Below are 22,100 nucleotides of genomic sequence, written 5' to 3' on the forward strand. Positions count from 1 at the left end.
TCATTTTATTAAACAAATGCATAAGCGTATTTCTGAAAATGTTAATTGGAAAATAACGCCCGTTCCTGGTATCTGGTGCTTATTCCGCTCCACGTATTCGAGCACTTCATCGACCGGAAATTTAAAAAAAAAAAAAAAAATCAATAGTTCTAGAAGAAAACAAAACCGTTACTTTTGATACTTTTTTATTTGGTTCAGAACGTGGGCGCAATACTTTGGCAGATAATGAGCAGTCGGCAACAAGCAATTCATATTTACGCAAAAAATAAACACAAAAAAATATTTTTTTTTTCTTACATTCTTCTACTTTTTTCTTACTTTCTTCTACTTTGAAACTTTCCTCTTTTCCTGCCTCAGTCTCGGGCTAACAACAAAATGGTTAACATCTACCAGCTCGCCTGCGCACTCACTACATTACCAAAAAAATCTAATTTCTAGAGGAGACGTTTTGTATATACTCCGTCGATGCAGCCGAAACGCCCATTATCGTTATTAATTTTTTCAGTCAATTTCGATGGGTATTCTACATCGGTGCGCAGGCGGTAGGCCTAAAGGTGTCCACTTCCTTTGTTCACGAGACCGCGTGGCCATTGAATCATGACACCAATCGCCTTCCTAATTCGCTGAAAAGGCTAAAGGGAGACTAACAATTGGTGTGTCGCGAGTTTTGATGTAAATTGCAGATTAATATACATGCGCCAGAATTCATTTTATTAACTGGGATGTTATTTTTTTTCAATTGGGCTATAAGGGGCAATCTAAGGTGCAACGGTGGGTGCTGTAATACATCGTTGCAAAGTGTGAGCGTTTTTTTTTTTTTTTTTTGTTTTTTTTTATTTACACGCCATAGTCGCTGACAGGGAGAGGACAGCAGGGACGTATTTCAGTCGCCCGGCCCCCAAAGCGAGCTTCTCACTTCCGCTAATGGTGTATTGTCAGCTTCGATCGTGTACGGGCAGTCAAAACACAATTGAAGGCAACGACAGCATGCTGGAAGCACCTCAAAGAGACGCTCTGCCGTTTACACCCTGTGAGCGACTATGCAAACAAAAATAATAAATAAATAAACATAACTATGGGCATTAAATTGCACTCGCAACTTTCTGAGTAAAGTGTAAATGTATTTATAAGGCTTGAGTAGTAGACACCACTTCGTGATAAGAAAGACCTAAGGGTGAAAAGGATCAAAACACACAGTTTCAGAAGACGTGGACTCAATAAAGAGTCACTAGCTGGCCTGTTGTTAAGTGTCCAAAAGACAAACATATTGTTAGTGTTTCTCAACAGCACCTAAATAAAAGAATATTAGAAGGTTAAGAATAAAAAAACTAATAAACAACTCTATTAAACTACCGCGCGAGTAAGGTTTCATACGCAGAAATGCCTCTATGTACATACTGGCACGTGATGCTGTCAAGGAACCAATTATAAATATTTATTTGATGCCGTGCCTGTGATGATGGCGAGCGGTTCCAAGGTATGATGATGAAATATAAATACCAAACATGAAGTGTCCACTTTTTTAGTGCCGAGTTTGCAATGCCATTGCCCTGTAAAAATTGTCGTCGTCTTCACCGGCGGAGCTAAATAAGAAGAACAAAATAAGGATTGTTGCTTTTAGGACTCCCCTGGTAGTATACCTCTGAACGTTGTTATTATCGCAGGAGATCTTGCGCTTAGCTTTCAAGGTTGCTCCTAAGAGGTACGACCTATTCGGAGATGACCTTGTTTTTATACAGTAATGAAATGCACTCGTGACGCCAGTCATTGGTTAGTCCTTTTATTGGTTCAACCAATTATAATGACGGTGGGTATCTTTATCTCCGTGTTTCACTGTTAAAAGGGTGCGATGACTTTGCCATCAATTCAGCATGACCACTGTCGAGTGATACCACCCTTTGCTCTAGCTCAGGCGTCGGCCACTTTTTGCTGCCACGGGCCAAACCGCGGCAAATTAGGGACGAAGCGGTCCGGATAAAAAACAGGGAAGAAGGGGGGGAGCGTGCGAATGAAAAAAAAAGGACTTCCTCAAGTTTGAAGTAACGTGCACTTTTTTCTTGATTTAGGCACACATAACTTAAAATCCAAGGTCTGTCCTTGTCTCTAAGTGTTTTTATTGTTTCTTTGATTCTTGAACTTAAGACCTCCTCTCGGTAGGAGTTCCGGTACTCAATGTTGCTTGCAAGACTCAAACATTCATCATTAAAGCTACTAACGGAGAGCCGTAAAACGTTTTGGAGGTGGTCATTGGCCCTTTACAAACGCATGATTGACTTTACGCTCTCCATCTAAAGAAAGTACCTTCGCAAATGTGCATATTATGAGGAACTCTGTAATGAAAGCTAATGCTGGCTTTCGTAGATTTAAAATCATTGGTTCTGGAAGGCCAAAGCAAAACTTAACGAAGTCGCACGTATAAAATGCATCCTACAACCCATGATCTGTTGGGGCATCAACTGATCAGGGAATTTTGTCTCTAAATCCTTCTGAACTTGGCCAAAAACTGTCTTGAGCAGAATTTAAAAAAACAAAATGTGAACGTCGTTTGAGTATTTTTGAAAATCCCGGAATCCAATTCCGACCCTGCAGTAGATTGCGTACTATCATACATATCATTTATTTATAGAACAGTGTGCTTGTTCCTTCTATAAAGACTCTCTACAAAGGAAAAGTATCTAGATTCTTTGTTCATAGATCTTCCTGGTGTTAGGAGAGCCCGAGCTTCAGCTCAAAAACATTTGCATCTAAGAGCATATACTACCATGAGTTTCTCTTTCCTTTGCAATTATACGTTCCAGTAATAAGGGTGGTGTGAAACATCAGCTAACAGCAATGCCAAGTCGTACATGCAATGAGAACCAGGGAGGCTCTGCGAAAAAGTTTTGATGAAGCTGAAAAAAAAGTGAAAGCCGTTTACAACTTCCTGTAACGCCGAATTGGAACGCAGCTCTTGAGGAGGAGGAGTGGAGGGTATATTCCTCCTCCTCCCTCGTGATCATGCCTGCTAGTCCTCCTCCCCTCCTGGTCCCCCTCCCTCTCCTTTACCACCTCCTCGTCCTTCAAGCTCCTCCCCTCCCCTCGCCTCCGCCTCCTTGTCTCTGGGGGGGAGGGGAGGGGGTAGTCACGTGACCCTCCCGAGGCCACGTGACCCCCCGCTGAAGTCATGTGACCCCCTCCCCCCGAGGTCACGTGACCCCCCCGGACCATACTAGACAATGAGGGGAGGAGGAGGAGGGGGAGGAGGAGGAGGGGAGAGGTCCGGCGGGTCACGTGACCTCGAGGGGACGGGATCACATGACCTTGGGCGGGCCGTCACGTGACTTCGGCGGGGGGAGGGGAGTCACCCCCCGGGGTCACGTGACCTTGGCGGGGGAGGAGGGGGGAGGAGGAGGAGCGGAGGGGGAGGAGGAGGAGGAGGGGGAGGGGCGACGCCGACGCCAACGCCGACGCCGACGCCGCACAGGCTGGAAACGGGTCATGTGACCCCCTCCCCCCGAGGTCACGTGACCCGCCCGGACCATACTACACAATGAGGGGAGGAGGAGGAAAAGGAGGGGGAGGAGGAGGAGGGGAGGAGGAGGGGGCGGAGGAGGAGGAGGGGGAGGGGCGCGGTTACGCCGACGGCGACGCCGACGGCGACGCCAACGGCGACGCCAACGGCGACGCCGACGCCGCTCAAGCTGGAAACGGGCCCCTAAGAGCTGCGCTCTAAAATGAAACAGTAAAGATCTTGTTGTTTATGCGTAGCAATGGACAGCCCCTTGTAAGCTTCCCTGCGACAAAATTGTTGAAATGAACGATGCATGGTACAAGTCGTGATTCCGGACATTTATGCTAGATAAGACATAGCTTAATTATTGAATGCAGATGCAACACTCTGATTGACAACAATTGCTGATATATGAAAGTGAACAATGAACTATACCCCAGGCATGTCATTTGGAAAATAATATGTTCCATTGCACCATATTTGCACCTATTATATTTTTTCACCATTGCTCCTAGAGAGAGAGAGTGTGTGTGTGTGTGTGTGCGTTTGTTTGCTTGTTTGTTTCTTTGTTTTGGAGGGTGTTTTCTGGTAGCGTGCTGGAGGGCCACACGATATTGCCTCCCGGGCCGCGGTTTGTTGACATCTGGTTTAGCTGAATAAACGAAGACATATTATTGGTGTTTCGAGTTTATCGGTAAAGGGGGGGGGGGGGGGGGGGGCAGGAAGAGTGGAAGGGGGGGGGGGGTGCACTGCGCATGCAGGCATAGTCATTAGCACAAAAAAAACTAAAGACTTTTGGATTCTTTGTAACGCCGAATTAAAGCGCAGCTCTTGAGGAGGAGGAGGGGAAGATACGGAGAGGAGTGTACGCCCCTCCTCCTCATCCGTACCCTCCCCTCCTCCTCGCCTGCTCGCCTCCTTTAGCAGGAATTTTTTTGCTGAATTTCCCGCTACATTTAGCGGAGAAATGTTTCCCCTAAATTTCCGGGGAAAATTTTCCGCTAAATTTAGCGCAAACAATTCCCCACGTGACCCCCGTGAGGTCACGTGATAAATTTTACCGAAATGTCCAGTCAATCCCAACGCAGTATGAGCGAAATGTTGAACCAGCTGACGCGGTTCATTCACATCACGCCGAGTTATCGCCCGCGCAGTTTTTCTCCCAGTCTATTGTGCAATAAAGACTGGCTTGGCTCTTAAACTTCCTCTCGCCTTCCTTATCAACATCCAGCGAATGACCCTGGAGTCTGTAGAAGGAAATATTATGCTTTCCAATAAGCGCATATGTAACCTTCAATAGGGTTAACAACTTTTTCAATAGAATTAATGATTATTGTTCATATATATATATATATATATATATATATATATATATATATATATATATATATATATATATATATGCAAGCCACTACAGGGTATATTGTATATGTATTATATGGAAGACAAAGTACGGTGGTCCGAAAGCAACGACTTCACTGGCCAAGCCCTGTAGCAGCACTTCCTCGCGCGCTCGGGCATTACCCTCGCATCGTCAATGCCTGCGTTGCGCGATTTTTGGATGACAATGGTAATGCATGTTTAAATGATGATTCATTTGCGCCGTTATAGCTCCTCCTGTAGAGAGTAGGCAGGGCCCCTGGCCTGTCGTTGGGATGGGGGGCAACTTGCGCCATGTTCGGAGTGCTGGAGGAAGGGTTTCATGCGACAGACAATAATATTTTGGAGCGCCCCTCAGCTCCGATCGGTTGACGGCTTTGCGGGGTCACGGAATAATTGATTGTGGACGTTTGGTAAACTACATTGTATAGTCCAAGGTACTTGAGAATGAGTTCCTCATGAAGACCTGGTGTATGTACGCGTGTCTAAATCAAGACAAGATCGCGCGGGATAATATGTGATGGGAGAGCGAACATCGTCGCAATGCTGATTACGCTGTTGTCGGTTATGAACGGTGCAAAAGCGAGCAACTTGACGGCAGTCTTCGGCTCGGCAGGGCGTATAAATGGCGAAAAAGTGTTGAAAGTGCTTTCAATGCACAAAAAAATGCTATCCATGGTACAGGACACATTCCGTCCATAAACAAACCGGATAGAAAAAACAAATACCGTGGTACATTACATTTATCATAAGTGTTGCAAGTAAAGCTTAGGACGGGCAGAATTTAGTTCCAATTCTTACAGCCGTTTGAGATATACATGTTAAGCATTTGCAATAGGGTTGGAATAAAAGTTTCGGTAAAACCGTCTCTTTTTTTTGGGTGGTAGGCGGATGTGAGTTGATGAATAACTGTGAGGAACAACACGAGCCACCTTTGCAAGAGCGGATGAAAGAAGGGTTCCACGACAGCTTATCAGAAATCGTGGTGCCCAATAACGTAAACTATGTTGGCGAGGAAGAACTGAGCTATTTCCTGTGCAGATGCTGCGTTAAAAGGAGCCATGCCGACATACGTTGTAAGATGGACTATGGCTACCATAATCCAATATTGGCCAGTTGAACTTTTTGGTAGTGCCCATAAGGAAGAATAAGTGGAGCGTCGGAAACAACGACCTTACTGGCCGAGCCCCGGAATAGCACTACCCCGCAAGCTGAGCATGAGTCACGCATAACCCGTGCCGGCAATGCGCGGTTCTGGACGATGGTGTTAATGTGTATGCTAATGGTAATAAACTTCCGTCGTTATATTATCTTTTTTGTGTTCATGAAGGGGGAGGGGTGATTGGGGGAATCACGACGCCAAATGGTCAATACCAAGTCGTAGGTATTGCTTAGGCTTTCCGGACAAAGTTTACTTTCCATAAAGCACGACGAGACAGACGTTTTGTCCTCTAAGATACCCAAGAGGAAAAGCATCTACTTCATTGGGATACCTAGGGCCTTCAGCTCACTTCCGAGCTCTTTGGCTCGGAGCTTCGGAACAGGTGACATCGGGGACCTCACGGCTCCGAAATTGATTCCGGATAGTTCATTCCCAGCAGATTTGAGGGTAGAAACGCAGTAACCTTAAATGAGATAGGATGTAAAGTGTAAACGTCTAGCCTCCTGAGCAACCGTACCAACAAATAATGAAACGCCTGAAGAGAGTTGATTTGAAAAAAAAAGCTTGCAATAACATTAACAACCGATTTCCATGGCATTAGAAACAAACGTTTAAAATGTTTAATCCACGCATAAGTATGCTAACGTAATTCACACTTAAATGCTATTAGATCTAAGTTTTAGTTTTTTTTAAAGTAAAAGTGAAGAAGCTTTTTTTTTTGAACTGTATAAGTTAATTCAAACCATGAAAGTAAAAAAAAAATCCTTCAACTTCATTGTAAAAATTCCAGTGCGTCTACGTTTTCGCAAAGCACTTGGGAGAGCCAATCACAGCTATTTACGGGTTTTTACGGAATTTACAGTATTTACGTTCGGCGAATATGAAAAGGCTGAAATATGTATGGAACTAAAAACGGACTCTGCGCTGAAGATGACCTGTGAAATATTATGGTTCGTGTAACTGCACCGACAATATATTTTACGTCCAAGAATGCTTTCGGTATCTTCATGCTCGAGCTCCCAACGTATATTGCCGCGACTGGCACTCCTGAGTGCCTTACAGGAAAGAAGTCGCGTCAGATTTCTTCAACTGTGCATCGTCCTACATCTACGCTTTTTCCACAAGTGTGTCGGTATAGGGTCCATTTCTTATTGCAATACGTTAATAAGAAAAAAAACACTCTTATGCGCATATTTTAAGGGTTGAATGAACTGATCATGATAGGAACCTAGCACTTACCATACTTAGCCAAAATATCCACCCCATGCTTCAATTGATCCTGAAAGAAAATTAATCGAAAATCATGAAATATAGCTCATACCAGAGAAGTTCGTAACGTTCTTACAATTTTCGCTGAAAAACTATAAACCTTCAAATTAAGCTTTTTAGCTTTCATCTACATGCTACACTTCGTTTTTGATAATAAGTGCGCGGACTAAAGAGTGACTTGGGAAATTACATGACATAAATAGCAAGGTATCACCCTTAAATATTCTTTTAGGGTCCAGAGATTGCAAGCATCCGGGAGGCTGGAATTTTTTCCTATTTTTGTTTATAATTGTGAAATATTTAAATTATCTTAAACTCTAGCGTGCTACTAGCTTTCCACGCTCGGTTTAGGTAGAAAACAACGACGGTGTTTTAAAACTTCGATCACTAAGTATTTTCATCGTAAATCTGTCGAAATTAAAGGCCGAACTTTTTGGTTAACAATGTGAAGAAATGTTTATAATAACTCTACAGCCAAACATAGCTCTACAAAAAGTGCGCTTACTTAGTGATATTTAGGTGCTTACGTAAAATATTGGAACGACATAAAAAATATGCCTATGGTAAGTCGGTCACGCAGGCTTTTTGTATCGATTATAGGTTCGCTCAGATTTGGTATGTGATCGAAAATCCTAAACGAAATCATACCAGGGTATCACGGCCCTTGCTTTATGTTAGAATTACTAACGAATATAAACTGCGTGTTACCGGGTCCTAAGACTTCATAATAAAGTTGCACTAGATGTTGGAACTTACACAGCTCTTACAAAGTTTGGAGATAAGAAAAAAAAAACAGAGTTGACCAATTCATTTCGCCTACAACAGGAGGCTGTCGGGCAACGGACAAAGACGGTGTATCTCCATTTTCTACCGCTCATCCCAGATGGCACACACATCAGTGAAGAGCAAATGTGAACACAGAAGAGGTAGGCGTTTGCGTCTGCATACACGTGAGTCTGTTACAGCCTGACAGGAACACTGAACCAGACGACGCCAACTTGTGTTCTGAAATATTAGGTTGTGACTGTCTACATTGTATGACGCGTGATTTTATATGAAATATAATTTTTCGAAGATCATAACATACCTGCTCTAAACGGGCCTTAGCAAGGTCGCCTTTCTTGTAGTCTTCGATTATCTTGTTTGCCAAGTAACCCTGGTACGAGAATGTTCCTCCGATTGCTGCCGTAACCCCCAGCGAAAGCGCTGCTAAGAGCATCTGCAAAATAACGCTAATTTTATTAGAACACAAGGCGAGGGTTATATTTCGATGAGATTTTGCATTAATAATAATATTAAACAACTGATTTTTAAGAACAAACATACAATTGTTAATGGCTCCGATATAGAAAAGAAGGCAAGTTCACATTCAGGGCTTCCAAACCACTCCTAGCACCATCAACATATCAGTATTCTGTTGACGAATAGTATTAAGTTCGAGTTTTTCTCTGCACTACCAGATGGCCTCGACAAGGGAGTTTATTAGGTAAGACAGTAAATACATTGTCGAAGTTGAAACTAATCAGCACTCGAATAACTGAGGTCTATGAAAAAAGAATGGTAGTATAAAACAGCACATCAGGATAGCTGTAGACGTTTCGGTAGACGTAGATGGTGCGTCTAATAACCCAAACTGCGAAACTGCGGTTAGAGATCCAACATGATGGTGATTGAGAAAGAAAAGCGAGCATAATATATCCCTAGGAAAGTGTGGAAAATTCAAATATTATTCCGCGACGGAGCTGCAGGTCAGGCTAAAGCAAGGTTATATAAATATTTTTTTACGTTATCGCGATTAGCGGCTTTCTGATATTCCAATTTATGTACGAATACCAGCCCTCTTTACAAAACAAATGACCTATATTTCTTTTAGTACAGTGGCGTAGAAAGTGCTCTGGAGGCTATTAACGCAACACGTATATTATAAATAAAGGGTGTTTTTTCTAAGCATTACAAATTTGATTTCAGGAAAGCCGTGAAAGTTACGCTTACGCGGCTTGTGGAGGTCCAGGGGGACATTTTTTGGGTGGCTAATCTTTGCGATATGTCGGCTAATTAACTAAAATTTGTTTATTACCTTTTTAGTTAGTGAAAAGATGCATATGGTATCAATTCGAAACTCATTGAGCTTCATCGAAAACCACTAAATCAACTATTTTTAGGGCGGCTTGAAGCTCGTGGGAAACTCGGGAGCGCACCACAGTTACCACTTGTGCAGCAGGCGCAAAACTAGCAGTAGCGGAACGTGATGATAATCCTATCATCCACATTCCGCAAACGCTAGCTTTGTATCTGCTCCACGAGTAGTAAATTTAGTGCACTACTAAGCTTCTCACGCGCTCAAAGTCTTTCTGAAAATTACTCACTTAGTGGTTTTCAATGACGCTCAGCAAGTTTCTAATTGGAAACATATGTCCAGTTTCATTAATTAAAAGTTAACTAACAAATTTCAATTACTTAGCTGACTGGTCATTTTGATTAGCACCCTATATTATGTACCCCTGGCCGTAAAACTCACATGCACAAACTGCATAAGTGTAACTTTCACGGCTTTTTTAAACAAATCTGTAAAGTACACCCAGTATATATAATATATATAAATATAGGTGTTTCACGAAAGGTGGACAACTTCGATATTGCGAAAACTAAGCATAGTACCAAAAAAGTGCTTGTGTCGTTTTGGTCCTAGGCCAGGGGCCTATTTGGGAAAATTAATAAAGTTTGGGATAATAAATTGTTACATATTTTCGCATAATTGATTTCTTAAATGTTGAGTTTAAGGGCATAGTTTTAATGAGAATCTTGCTGAGCATCATGAAAAAACAATAAAACAACAAACTTCAGAACGATAGAAGGCATGCGCGGTACTTTACGGCTTTCTGAAAAACCGCACAACTTCGGCGGGTTTTTAACTTTCGGTTTGCAATCGGAGCGCGTCTCGGCACCGACGGCACCGCACCACGTGGAGAAATAGCGCAACAAGCCTCTGCTGCGTTGCGCGAGGACAGCGCAGTAGAGGTGGGCTGCACTATTTCTTCATGGGGTGCGGTGCCGTCGGTGCCGAGATGTGCTCCGATTGCAAACCAAAACTTATAAACCCGTCGAAGTGGTGCGGTTTTTCAAAAGGCCGTACAATAGCGCGCGTGCCTTCTATCGTTTTGAAATGTATTGATTTTCTGTTTTTCGATGATGCTCAGCAAGATTCTAATTGAAACCTTTCCATTAAACTCAATATTAAAAGAACTTCAACAATTTTGCTTCCAAACTTCAATAATTTTGCGAAATAGGCCCCTGGCCTAGGACCAGGCCGACACAAGCCCGTTTTGGTGCGACGCGTAGTTTTCGCAATATCGAAGTTATGCTCCTTTCATGAAACACCCTGTAATAGCCCTAAACGTTTCTACGACGTCACAAAGTGTCAGTTCCGCATATTGTTTGGTGCTCGTTTCTATCAATGGATTCAGACTTACTGAGTTTTGTTTTAAATAAGCAAAGCCGTTGCCTCTTGTAACGTACCTCCTCGTACCCAAAGAAGATCTTGAAAAGTTTCTTATCAGTCCTCATAAAGCCCGCCAAGTCACTGAGATCGCAGCAGGAATACTTGGCTGCACAGAGGGCTGGGACGGCACTGCTAACCGCGGGCAGGAATTCACTTAGCTTTACTGAAAACAACATGCAAAATATAATTATTATTAGCACATTTATTAGGGTTGGACGTCGAATAAAAATACTATCAGATTAATCGCCACCTTTTAATCGATTCATCGGTTTCTTTCGTTCCAATTCACAATAGTATAAAAAAGTCGAAATAGCGTGTTTCGTTTGCTGAATATCTGATAAACGGCCCGTACTACAATTTCTGCTGTTAAATCAACCTTTAAGTGCAGTTTAGAACAATCAAACGACACCCAGACTCAAAAATTATTACTTCAGCCGCAGAAGCCAAAACAATTAGTGGATATTCTCCGACAACGGCGACCTTGATTGTTCCCAGCAGTCTCTGCTGCGCTAAACGGACTCCCGCACGGGGTTCAAGTGATTGGAACACCAATAATCTTCTCCACTTGGTTAGGGTTGAAAATCTCGCCCCTACAGTTAAGGTTTATTTTTCCCTATAGTAAAGTTTATTTTCGTACAGGTGTACTCATCCATATCTGCTTGGTGAAAGGGTGGGATTTTTAATTTTCTGTTAGTCAGGAATCAACCAATTATCTGGTGAAAAGATTAATCGAGATTATATCGGTCATTAATTAATCGGTACGTTAATCGGTTAAGTCCCCAGCCCTAATATGTAAGCACTTCTCAGCAGTACTTTGGTTTCAGTAAACCTCCAGTGAGCTTTTTGGGAACCATACAATCACGATTTAGAGACCACAATTATTTATTACTAAAGGGGCTTCGCAATCTCGTTCAATATTTTCATTAATTTTACTTTGGGTAGGCTGCATATTCGGATTACGAAATTTGAGAACATGCCTGATTTCTATACTAAGATATTTCGTTCACAAGCAGTTAGAAGAAAAGCTGGCAATTTTTGTAAACATGCACTTAGTCATTCATTTTGAGTTAATCTGTTGCTTTTCGGAGGATCAGAAATCATAGCGCAAGCGAGGTAGGATACAGTTTTCTTTTGTAGTAATTGTATTGCGAAACCAAAACGAAATATATTATATTTATACAATCAGTGTTTTAAGGTTCGGAATAGGTGGATGTTCTATTGCATTTTGGTGACTAAGTATATTTGCGTTAAAAAATGTGGTGAAATAACACAACAGAAACTGCAAATCAGATTTTCTTACGCGTTTGTAGCGCTTGATAGCAAGCATATTCCCTACGAATTTATAGGGTAACATGCACAATTTCTGAAGACAGCCCATTTTGTATGAAAGGACTTAGAACCATGTGCGGATATTTCATCTAGTGACCCCTATATTCCTGAAAGTGTCATTAAACCTCCTGCATGTTGAAGCATACTCCTTTTTCAGCTCAATGAATTTAGCTGGTATGCTACGCATACAAAACATTTTAACTGCCCACAACATCAATTTTATAAAAAAACGTAATGCCCCTTAGCTAAAACTCACAAGTTCCAATAAATAAAATTTCTCCGCCCCTAAAAGCATACTATTTATTTGGCGCAAAGACATTTTTATTCCAAATGCCTACACTATGCCACGATTGAGGCGTCCCTGAAAATTAAGCGAATCTGCCACATGGATGAGAATTTATAATTGGGAGCTCATAAATTATATTAAGTCATCTCAAATATTTATCACTAAAGGCTAACCTATAGACATGGATCTTTATATATTTATCTCTGTTATCATAATTTTCTTAAAGAAAGCAGTAAAAAATTTAAAATCCTTCGCAGTTGTTTTTCAGTTTTTATTATTTCGCTATTTTTAGAACCATTCAATGCTTTGAACATCCGTTTCAAGTTTTTACGCTACGTATGAAATGTGCTTTTCAAGTACTCACCATTTACTCCAGTGAACGTCGGAATATGGTAGTATACAATCGGCGTGTTCGGGGCTGCCTGAGATACCTGCTTAAAGTAAGCGATGAAGTCATCTGTAAAATAATAAATTTGAAGCTCTACTTAGATAATTATTTTCAAGACCTAAACTTTACAAGCACGACGTTTGCGACTACTAAACGCAACCACAACATATTGTATAGGAATAATATTTTTGTAGATGCTCTGAGCGTATGTTTATTCCAGGGTACTAATACTGCCACGCTCATCGGCGAGCAAGCGCGTGCGTGGCCGAGTGGTTACCGCGCTTGACTTTCGCGCGGTAGGCGTAGGTTCGATTCCCAGTCAGCGCACTGTCCTTTTATTTATTCTTTTGATTTGGCCTTCTCGTAAATTCGAAAAATTTTTCGTCTGATCTAGTTCCGAGTATTCTACGGACCGAAAGTTCTACGCCGAATGATCCAGAAACCCACAAGGGGACTCCGTAAGGCGAGCGGAGTCAGTTTCGCCCCAGCGTTCGACTCTGCTGTCACGCCGACTTCGACGCCCGCGACGCTCTACTTTCTTATGTTCCCTTTTCATTTTTGGGCACAAGTTCGCCCCATTAAGCGTTTAGTTTCTTCAGTTATTATCGCCTCATCACTGGTCATTCGTCACAATACGTAGGCTTGGCCACGTACCATTGGTTTCGCACTTGTAATAAAAGGGAGGCAGCAGAGATATCGCATCGACGTTGAGACTCTCAGCGTGCTTGGCCTGAAAAAAGGACATTTCTTTGGGAATTGGTTGAAGCTCCTAATTCCCAATTTTATATAAATTAAAATGATCTATCGAAGCCAATATCGACCCAAACAAGCCGAAATATCTTCTGGAGTAGTCAACAGTTTTTAAGAAGCCATAAGACAGTCAACTGCTGGAAAGCGAGGATTAGGTCCCAGTTTGCCTGTTCCCAGTTTCCCTGTGGAAAATCGATTGAAAAAAAATGTGGCTTGTAGAATATTCCTGTGTAGAAGAATGAGAAAACAAGTTTGATGTGAAAAAGTGCAAATGATTAGGAAGTGAAGAAGGGGACAGTAAAGAGCGCTTACTTACAACTGACGCGTATTGAAGTATTAAAAAAAAAGAAGTGGGGGGAATCATTAGTGATAAAGACCAATTGAAAAGAAGAAAGAAAAAGAAAAAGAAAGGAAAGAAAAATAAACGCATGAAAGCCTCTTTAAATAAATAGAAGAAACATAATCAAATATAAAACATGTTGAGCGAAGTCATGTGAATTGTTGCAAGTATAACTGTTCTTTTGCTGACAGTGCCATAGACGGTGCGCTAATACATGACGCACCTTTTGACAAAATAGTTTTTGCCTCATACAACTCTCGAGCTCTCTTGTGTGAGGCTCCTTAGGATTAACGTATCGCCAAATATTGAGGATCAACCGCAGTCTCGCACGTGTACAGCTAAGTGGCCAAATGGTGATGATTTGAACGAAAGGGCATGCTCCCGCAGTCTCACATTTACACAACGGCATTTTGTCGCACATAGCTTTACCACAAGTGCACGGGATTCGATACACGTTGCTAACGCAGCAGATGGTGTACTTGTGCGTGTGTCGTGCGTCACGCTTGTCAGTGGTATTTTTTTGTCGTATTGACTTTGGGGCGAAATCTTTTTTTCACTCATGACTCCCTCACTTCCTTTTTGACATTTTCTAACTTCTTTAATACAGATCGGTGTTAAGTAAACACTTTGTTCACTCCCCTTCTTCTCTTCCTGTTCTTGATGTTTAACCAACTACTCCACCAGTTAATTCTTATACAATGGAGAAATCAAGTGTTGTCCCTAATACTGTTCAGAAGGTTGAAGAGAATACAAACTACAAGCATAATCTATCAGGAGCGTAATAATCTGGAACATCATGCAACCGAACTGAAATCCCTATGTGAGCCCGTGATGCTGTGCGTGTGAAAAACCCTTTTATGGTAGTTATCAGTGACTTGTAAGTTTCGTTGCATCACCATTGCGAAGGTGCTTTTTCCAGTAGATATAACAGAAGAAGATATTTCGTGTGATAATAATTCTGAACATACTCGTTGAGCGTGGAAGCGTAATCAATAAGGTGCGTTTGTGTTCGTTGATAAGCGCTCATCTTTCGCAATTTTGCCATCCATGTAATACATTCACAACAATTACGTCAGCGACCTGAGAAGGCTTATGACAGTGCTCTTAGTTTGGCATATTAACTGAACACTAGCAAATGTGACCTGTGTATGAGGAGCAGGAATCGGATAATTTAGAGGTGTTTTTTTTTTCTTATTTTATGTACACGTCAATAAATGTCATAGTATTATCATATCATAATGTTAACCCAACCAGACTTCTGTCGAATATATTTACGTTTAGGACACTGTAAATCCTACTGCTTTCGACTGGAGGTTTGAAGCTCGGTTCTTCAGCGTGATGAGAAGGACCCTCACCAGTTCTTGAGTTTCGAGAATGCAGCTGGTTGTAACGTGAAGGATCAACATATCCAACCTGAGAAAAGTCCGAAGATTATACCAATATTATACATGAGTTGTGCGATACGTACAATGATGTATTCATTGAGAACTATAGGTACTAGTAAAAAACGGGCCATACCGTTATAATTATCAGTAAAAAATGTGCCGAAAGCAAGATTTGGTTTTTTATGTCTTAACATTGCACGTTGCTCCTTTCTGGGACCTTGTCGTACGTGTGGAAGTTGTGAAGTTCTTTTAAACAAGTCTTTCTTTCAAACATTATTTCTTGGGCCTTGTTGTATCAGTGGAAGTTCGAAAGTTCTTCTAAACGGGATTATTGCACTCCCGTGTTAGTAAAACGAAAATGAATAGATGGCGCAAACGAACCTCATTATACTCGTGCTTGTTTATGAAAATGTGATACAAATTGTTACTACAATTTTCACATTAATGGCGCGTTCACACTGGAAGCGGATCCTCAAACGCGAAGCGGTTCCGCGCGTTCTCAACCGCAAACTGGCTGGAATCGAGTGGTTGGAGCGCGTTTTTGCCAACCGCTTCGAGACCTATTTGCCCCGACCGCTTTCGCGAACCGCGAAACGACAACCAATCGCAACGCGACGCTGACGTGACGTCGGTGACTTTCGAAACAAGGTGGCACCTGTCGCTGGTGAGGCGTACAAGGCGGTGTGTTCTTAGCGTTACGGCAGACAAATAAATGGAGAAACCGGATGTTCATGTCCGTCAATTGAATCCGCCGCGAAAAGAATTGACTCGTAATCTTAACGGCTTCGCGCCGGTGATTTGGTCTGGGTAAGAGTTTGCTTATTTTTCCTGGTGCTATAGCCCGAAGCTCACTGCCTTGTTAGTCTCTGCACACAGAACGTCGGAACCCGTCCCTGATCTACCGAAATATCCGCTTTTGTACCCACTAAAGGGGCGCCCAAAGAGGACACTACAAAACGGACGACTCCGACAAATCTTGAAAATTGAAGCGGACCCGCCCGCTTCAATTTTCACGATTTGTCGGAGTCATGCGTTTTGTAGTGCCCTGTTTGTACACCCCTTAAGACAGTCGCGTGCGCCATTGAAAGCTTTGGACATGGTGCATGACCAGCCCGAAGGCCCATAGAGACGTCGTGAGCTTGATTGCGTATCCAACGCACTACCGCGGAGGGGGCAGGGTACCTGCGCTAGCTCGACCTGTAACGTTTACCACTAATCAAAAAAATAAAGAGAACATACTCAAGAAATAAGATGCACGTACCAGACAATGCAGAAGTAATCCAGACGGCGCTTATTTGAGCTTAATGTCAAACAAACAGTACACTCGATCGGCGTGCGAGTGACGAGAGGAGAGTACGCCACCAACGAAGGCACATCCGCCTAGCACTGAACACATTCCCCCTCACCACGGTCCACCCCACCGCTCAGAACCTCGAAAATAATAAGAGCGAACGAGAAGGGAAAGGTGGCTTTCTATTTCGAAAACGAGGTTATTCATGCGGGAAGGGTCAACTTCGAAGAAAAGGTCGAGACATCCTGTTCTGAGTCAGCAAGGCGCGCCTAGCTGGGCTCTGCTTGTGGGCGAAGTCGAGGAAATCACTGCCTGAACTTGTGATGCGTGCGAACTTCCCGGAGATAAATCACCAGAGTGCCAAAATAGAAAAAAAAAGTGTTGGCTTTTGATCGGGGATTAAAGTAGATTTTGGATTGTAAAACAAGGTTGCCAAGGGCAAGTCTCAGAAGATCACGCGTGATCACCGAGAATCCGCTAACCGCATCTCGGTGTGTCTGAACGGGATCGCTCGCGAACCACATCCGCAACCAGTTCGCGAACGCGGATCCACTTCCAGTGTGAATGCGCCATAAATGTCCTACAATGTCTTTGTTCTGGGACGCAGTATGCTGTGAATAATTACGTATACTCTGGTGCCAGTATAATAAATCTTCCATAAACGTTTCAACACGCCCTCATCTTGAGCAGTGAGTACTGGAATCTGCGTCTGTTGAACACCTGGCATCCAGCCCGCGCTTTGTGCCACCCGCCGTATTTCGGCTGCGGCCGCGTGCTCGAGGTGCGAGAGACGATGAAGCCTTGACGTCGGTAGAACGTTCGCGCTAGTGGCGGGCAAACTCAAGCTCCTCCTTGTCAATTACTATATTGCGTGACAATTGGTTAATAAATAAAATATTTTCATTTCGGAGCCTCCACACATTCTGAAGTAGGCTCAGGAATTAGTCCAAAAATCCGATAAAGACTAAGTTAACCATTTAATATATTTACACGTAATTCATAGCTTGCACGAACGCAAAGAGCGGAGGAAGTTTGAATTTTTTGTATACTTAGCTTTCACTAGTTTCGATGAGACTTACTTCCCCTTTGATGCTGATGCCCACTTTTCTGCGATGCTTTTCCTTTCATCCACTGTCAACGAAAGTCCTTCTCCAGTCGTGCCATTGACTGTCGAGAAAGAATAATGCTTTATGATAAGTTTTTAAACCACAAACTTTCCTGAAACGTTAGATATGAAAACCACTCAAAATCTCACCGAAGGCTCCTGCCACGCCTTGGTTCCGCAAAAGTTGCACATATTTGTCAATGACATCCAGATTCACCTTTCTGGTGGAAAAAAACAACTTGGGTTTTAATGATAATAGTTTACCCGTTTCACTCAGATATTGTCTGGCAAGTCGGTGTTACGAAAAGATAACGAAATGAAGAAAATTCGATGCATGGAAGTATGAACAAGAGTTATGTAGCGAAAGGGTGCTTTTCCAGGCTTGGTTAAGTGTTTGTATTATTTTTTATTATTATTATTTTGTATTATTTTAAGTGCTTGTATTATTTCATAGTAAATAGCAGTTGCTAGGGTCGTAAAAGTATTTGACTAACTTAGCGATTAACCGATTAATACATAAATTTCTAAGAATCTTCTAAATTATTATGAGGATAAAAGTCAACCCTTTTGCGGGGTTTGTCAAGTTTATCACCTTCGTCTTGCTGTCAAGGGGGGATGGTAGGCTAAAATTACTTAATATATTAATTTTTAATATAGTTCAAGCTTCTTAAAAAACACGCTACAATTTTCATAAAGAATGTGGTGCAACAGCACCCTTTAATTTCTTTAAACTTCAAATGTGCACCAGGGGACATATGGCGAAGCTCTTCGATTGCATTTACTGTCTTATAAATGTAACATTTCAAGGACATCCATAATTCAAGGAGTGTTTTTTTTTTCACAGATTGTAGGGATGTATAGAATTGTGTGCGGTCGTAGCTTTGTTATCTTGGAACTCGAGGGCGTTATCTGGGCGTTTATTTTTTCCCGCAGGCTGCTTTTTTTTTTGTTTGTCTAGTCTTAGTGTCGGACCAAACATTGTCATTCATTGCTATATTAGATAACGGGACACGGTCGTGCGCCTCTAACTTCGCGATGAATCCGCGCGACTTATCCTACGTTTCGTGGTCACTGTGGGAGCTGTTGGCGTGAAACTGATACTCGGTAAAAGTCCCGATAGCGATAATAAACAAAATTTCCCGCATAAAGCGGCCGCCGAATGAATCACGAAGTAAAGCTCTAGTTACAGTTTTATGTATGAGATTGGTGTCGCAATGCCGTTTAATGTTTCACCACTTTATATGCTCGATAATTAGAAGGTACCCATTTCTCAGTGACCGCGTCTCGTTACATTTCTAAAAAACAATATTATAATTGCTCGTTGTTCTAACAATATAACATCTAGTAAAAGGTATTGGTACTTGTAATAATTATTCGACATAATTGCTGAAATAACCGGAATAACTTCACCGCAGTACACTCCTAGACCCTTTTCAAACAATTAAAAAATAAAAAAGTATTGATGAGACGCCAGTCTCTTTACGATTATTACTGAAAATAAGGGAACTGAAAGTATATAGTCTAAAATAATTTTGCAAAATAAAATGTGTAGTATGTTTTTGGAGTGCTGTACGTGGTCTCCTGGTGCACTCTCGAAGATCCTTGAGTCTATAACGCATGGGAATACACCCAGTATATTAATCATTGGTCTTCCTTTATTCAGTTCAGATTTCAAACAATGTGAAGAATGATCGTTGCCATGCTCTAATTGAAATACAGTCTGTTTCAAAAGCTGGGAGGCCTCCTTGCCACCAAGGCTGCTTCACTTATGGATCACAATACCGCTCAACACTTTCGTTGAGAAATCGAATAATAAAAAAAAACTCAGATTCAGGTATATAGTGCATGGCGGAGCATTAAACCCACATGAATATATCGAACGTACACCTGAGATCGCTTTAATAGTTTCTTTGCGACGGGATAGGCACTTTCTTCAGGAGCCTGTATAAAGAATTTTCCCATCGAAGGTTGCACTACACAATACCATCTCATGACTCGGCGGTCGTGCCAATTTTCGTTTCGCATAGCCTGATAGAACCGTTCCTCCAGTGTTATGTTTGGTAGTGTATTCGCCCCGGTTCTTGCTCACCCTTGGTCGTCAAATGGAGTGTATGTAGCTGCACACAGTCCCTCGAAGGATCTAATCTGTAAATTATAGTAACATAAATGTAGTAAATATATAGAAATAAGTACGCATCGCCGAATGCTCATTCTGGGCCCAAAAGAGAGGTCCGAACCAGATACAAAAGGTTTAGCTCGAACCGATCTCTTATTCAAAACTGATAAGCGATTTTCTGAAAATTTCAAAAGAAAATGGGGCCCATTTATTCCCGTTTTCGGTTTCTGGTGCGATAGAGCTCCATGTAATACTAGTGAGCTGCGTCGGCCGCCATTTTTCCAAGGAAGTTTTCAGAAAAAACTTAAAACTTTTGAATAATATATTGGTTCAGACTGAAACCTCGGCATCCAGTTCGGACCTCAATCGCTACCTTTTGGTAGAAATTACGCGTTCGACGATGAGTAGTTTTTTTTTTTTTTTTTTTTGTGAAACTACAATTTGCCAATGTTTGAGTAGGACACCCTGCACATAATTTCCATAATTTTCTAAAAGCGGTCTTTGAAACCAGACACTAAACGGGTGTTGTCGAGCGCTATTCTGGCGAGAAGAAATTGCATACATAATTCGGTGAACCGAGTGGTATAGAACCCTTTACAAATTGCTGCGCTGATTAAGTCGCTAATCTACGGCTGAGGCGCCATATGCCCATTGGGGGTGTCTATCTTCCAACTGTATTAACGTACACACAACATAATGCAGCTATTACGGGGTGCACTTGCACTTTTCCTTCAAAAACCTACACTCCCAAGATTTGAATATAATTCATACTCGAACCTTGGGAGTGTAGGCTTCTAAAAAATAAATTCGAAAAATTAATAATTTTATTTTATCTGCGGCAGGAAATCAGTAGCAAACCGCCGGGGTGACGTCGCTACTCAAATACCGTACCACACACGCTCGGATCCGCTGGATCTGCCTTAGTGTGTTAAGCCCTAAGGAACTTCAAAGTCTTTCTACAATGTGGTGTCACATGTTTGTAGCAGCGTCACCCCGATCTGTTTTCCTCCCGCACATAGAAAAAAAAGAAACAAGTATTTAATGCCTTACTTTTTTCACAGAAAAAACAGACACTAACGTATATGAGTACGATTGATGCACCACTTTAAAACAACAGACGCAAACGATGCTACGAGGTAATGGGACCGATCAAACAGCGTCAAAAACGCAAGTCACTAGGCCGTCTATGTAGATGATTGGTCTAGCGATGTTAAATCATCTACATAAACATGATGAGCATCATGGGGTACGCTTTTTATGCTGTCCGATTGGTTTCATCAGCGTGTATAGTCGCTGTGGTCCAAATTCGTAATTGGCCAAACCATAGCGTCTTGTGTGCTGATTATGTCTGCCCTATCTTAAATTCACGGAGAAACACATCCTTCAAATCGCGGCGAGCAGAGACAAATCCTGCCAATGACAGTGACGCGAATTCTAGTCGTCACATCAGGAACGGAAGTCATGAGAGAGCGCATTCGAAACATCTCGGCGCTCATAAACCATAACAGGATATACGACTAATGACGGGTACAAAGTTAAAGTCTGCAAACGTACCCTTAAAATACTAATTCCTTGCAATGTGATGTGCAGTAACAGGCTTACAAACCTTCAAAAGTTTCAGGTCCATGGCTGTAGGTGGAAATGAAAGTCCTCCGAACAGTCGCAGCAGGAAGCGAAAATAAGTGAACGTGTTTTCTCCGTCAGAAAGTGCGGACTCGTGTGTCGCTGCGATCAGAAATCTGAGAGTCTAGATAAGCGTGTGTGCGAGAAGGACGAACAGCTGTTTATGAGAGGGGAATGCCCGTTGTGATAGGAGCCGGGAGACGAAGTCCGTGTCACCGTCTACTCGTGTGAATCCAAAAAAAAAATAAAATTCGTTGTGTAAGCGTAAGATAAACCTATCGGTTCCCGTGTTCGGCAAATCTCGTAGTGCTGTGCGTCCGGCACCGAGTGCAGGGAGTTCCGAGAAGACCAGAAAACGTCCAGACGGTGTTTAATCGGTGCACCCCACAACCCATTGTTTTGAGCTGCTTTGTTAACTCATTGTTTTCGCCGAGATGTCGATGGGGTCACGGGGGTAGGACACAAACATAATTATATGCGGCGCACAATTCATTGAAATACGACTTTATTTATGCTGCGTCCCGATGCATTTTGCATACTGATGAACTTACCAGAATTTATTAGCCAAACAAAAAAAGTAGAATGGTATTTCGCTCTAATAGTAATACTACATCAACGGAAAAGCTTCTGTTCAGAACGCCTAGGAGAGTACGACTAGTGCTGAACGGTTAGTGTGTATAGCTTGTA

General features: G+C 42.2%; 1 protein-coding gene across 1 annotated transcript; it reads right to left on the minus strand.

The window, feature by feature from the left end:
* Positions 1 to 6,169: 6,169 nt before the first annotated feature.
* LOC8032502 (N-acetylneuraminate lyase) lies at positions 6,170 to 21,542 on the minus strand. The gene is made up of 11 exons (XM_002410163.5): positions 21,397 to 21,542; positions 19,764 to 19,819; positions 17,825 to 17,895; positions 17,649 to 17,736; positions 15,249 to 15,306; positions 13,458 to 13,533; positions 12,780 to 12,872; positions 10,818 to 10,963; positions 8,389 to 8,520; positions 7,272 to 7,311; positions 6,170 to 6,495 (listed from the first exon to the last, which is right to left on the minus strand). Exons 1-11 carry the CDS (start codon positions 21,415 to 21,417, stop codon positions 6,347 to 6,349), a joined length of 930 nt encoding a protein of 309 aa, XP_002410207.3. The 5' UTR covers positions 21,418 to 21,542; the 3' UTR covers positions 6,170 to 6,346.
* Positions 21,543 to 22,100: the final 558 nt, after the last annotated feature.

This window comes from Ixodes scapularis, unplaced genomic scaffold (genome assembly GCF_016920785.2).
Source record: "Ixodes scapularis isolate PalLabHiFi unplaced genomic scaffold, ASM1692078v2 PGA_scaffold0__279_contigs__length_252992795, whole genome shotgun sequence".
In the NCBI taxonomy this organism is placed as follows: Eukaryota; Metazoa; Arthropoda; class Arachnida; order Ixodida; family Ixodidae; genus Ixodes; species Ixodes scapularis.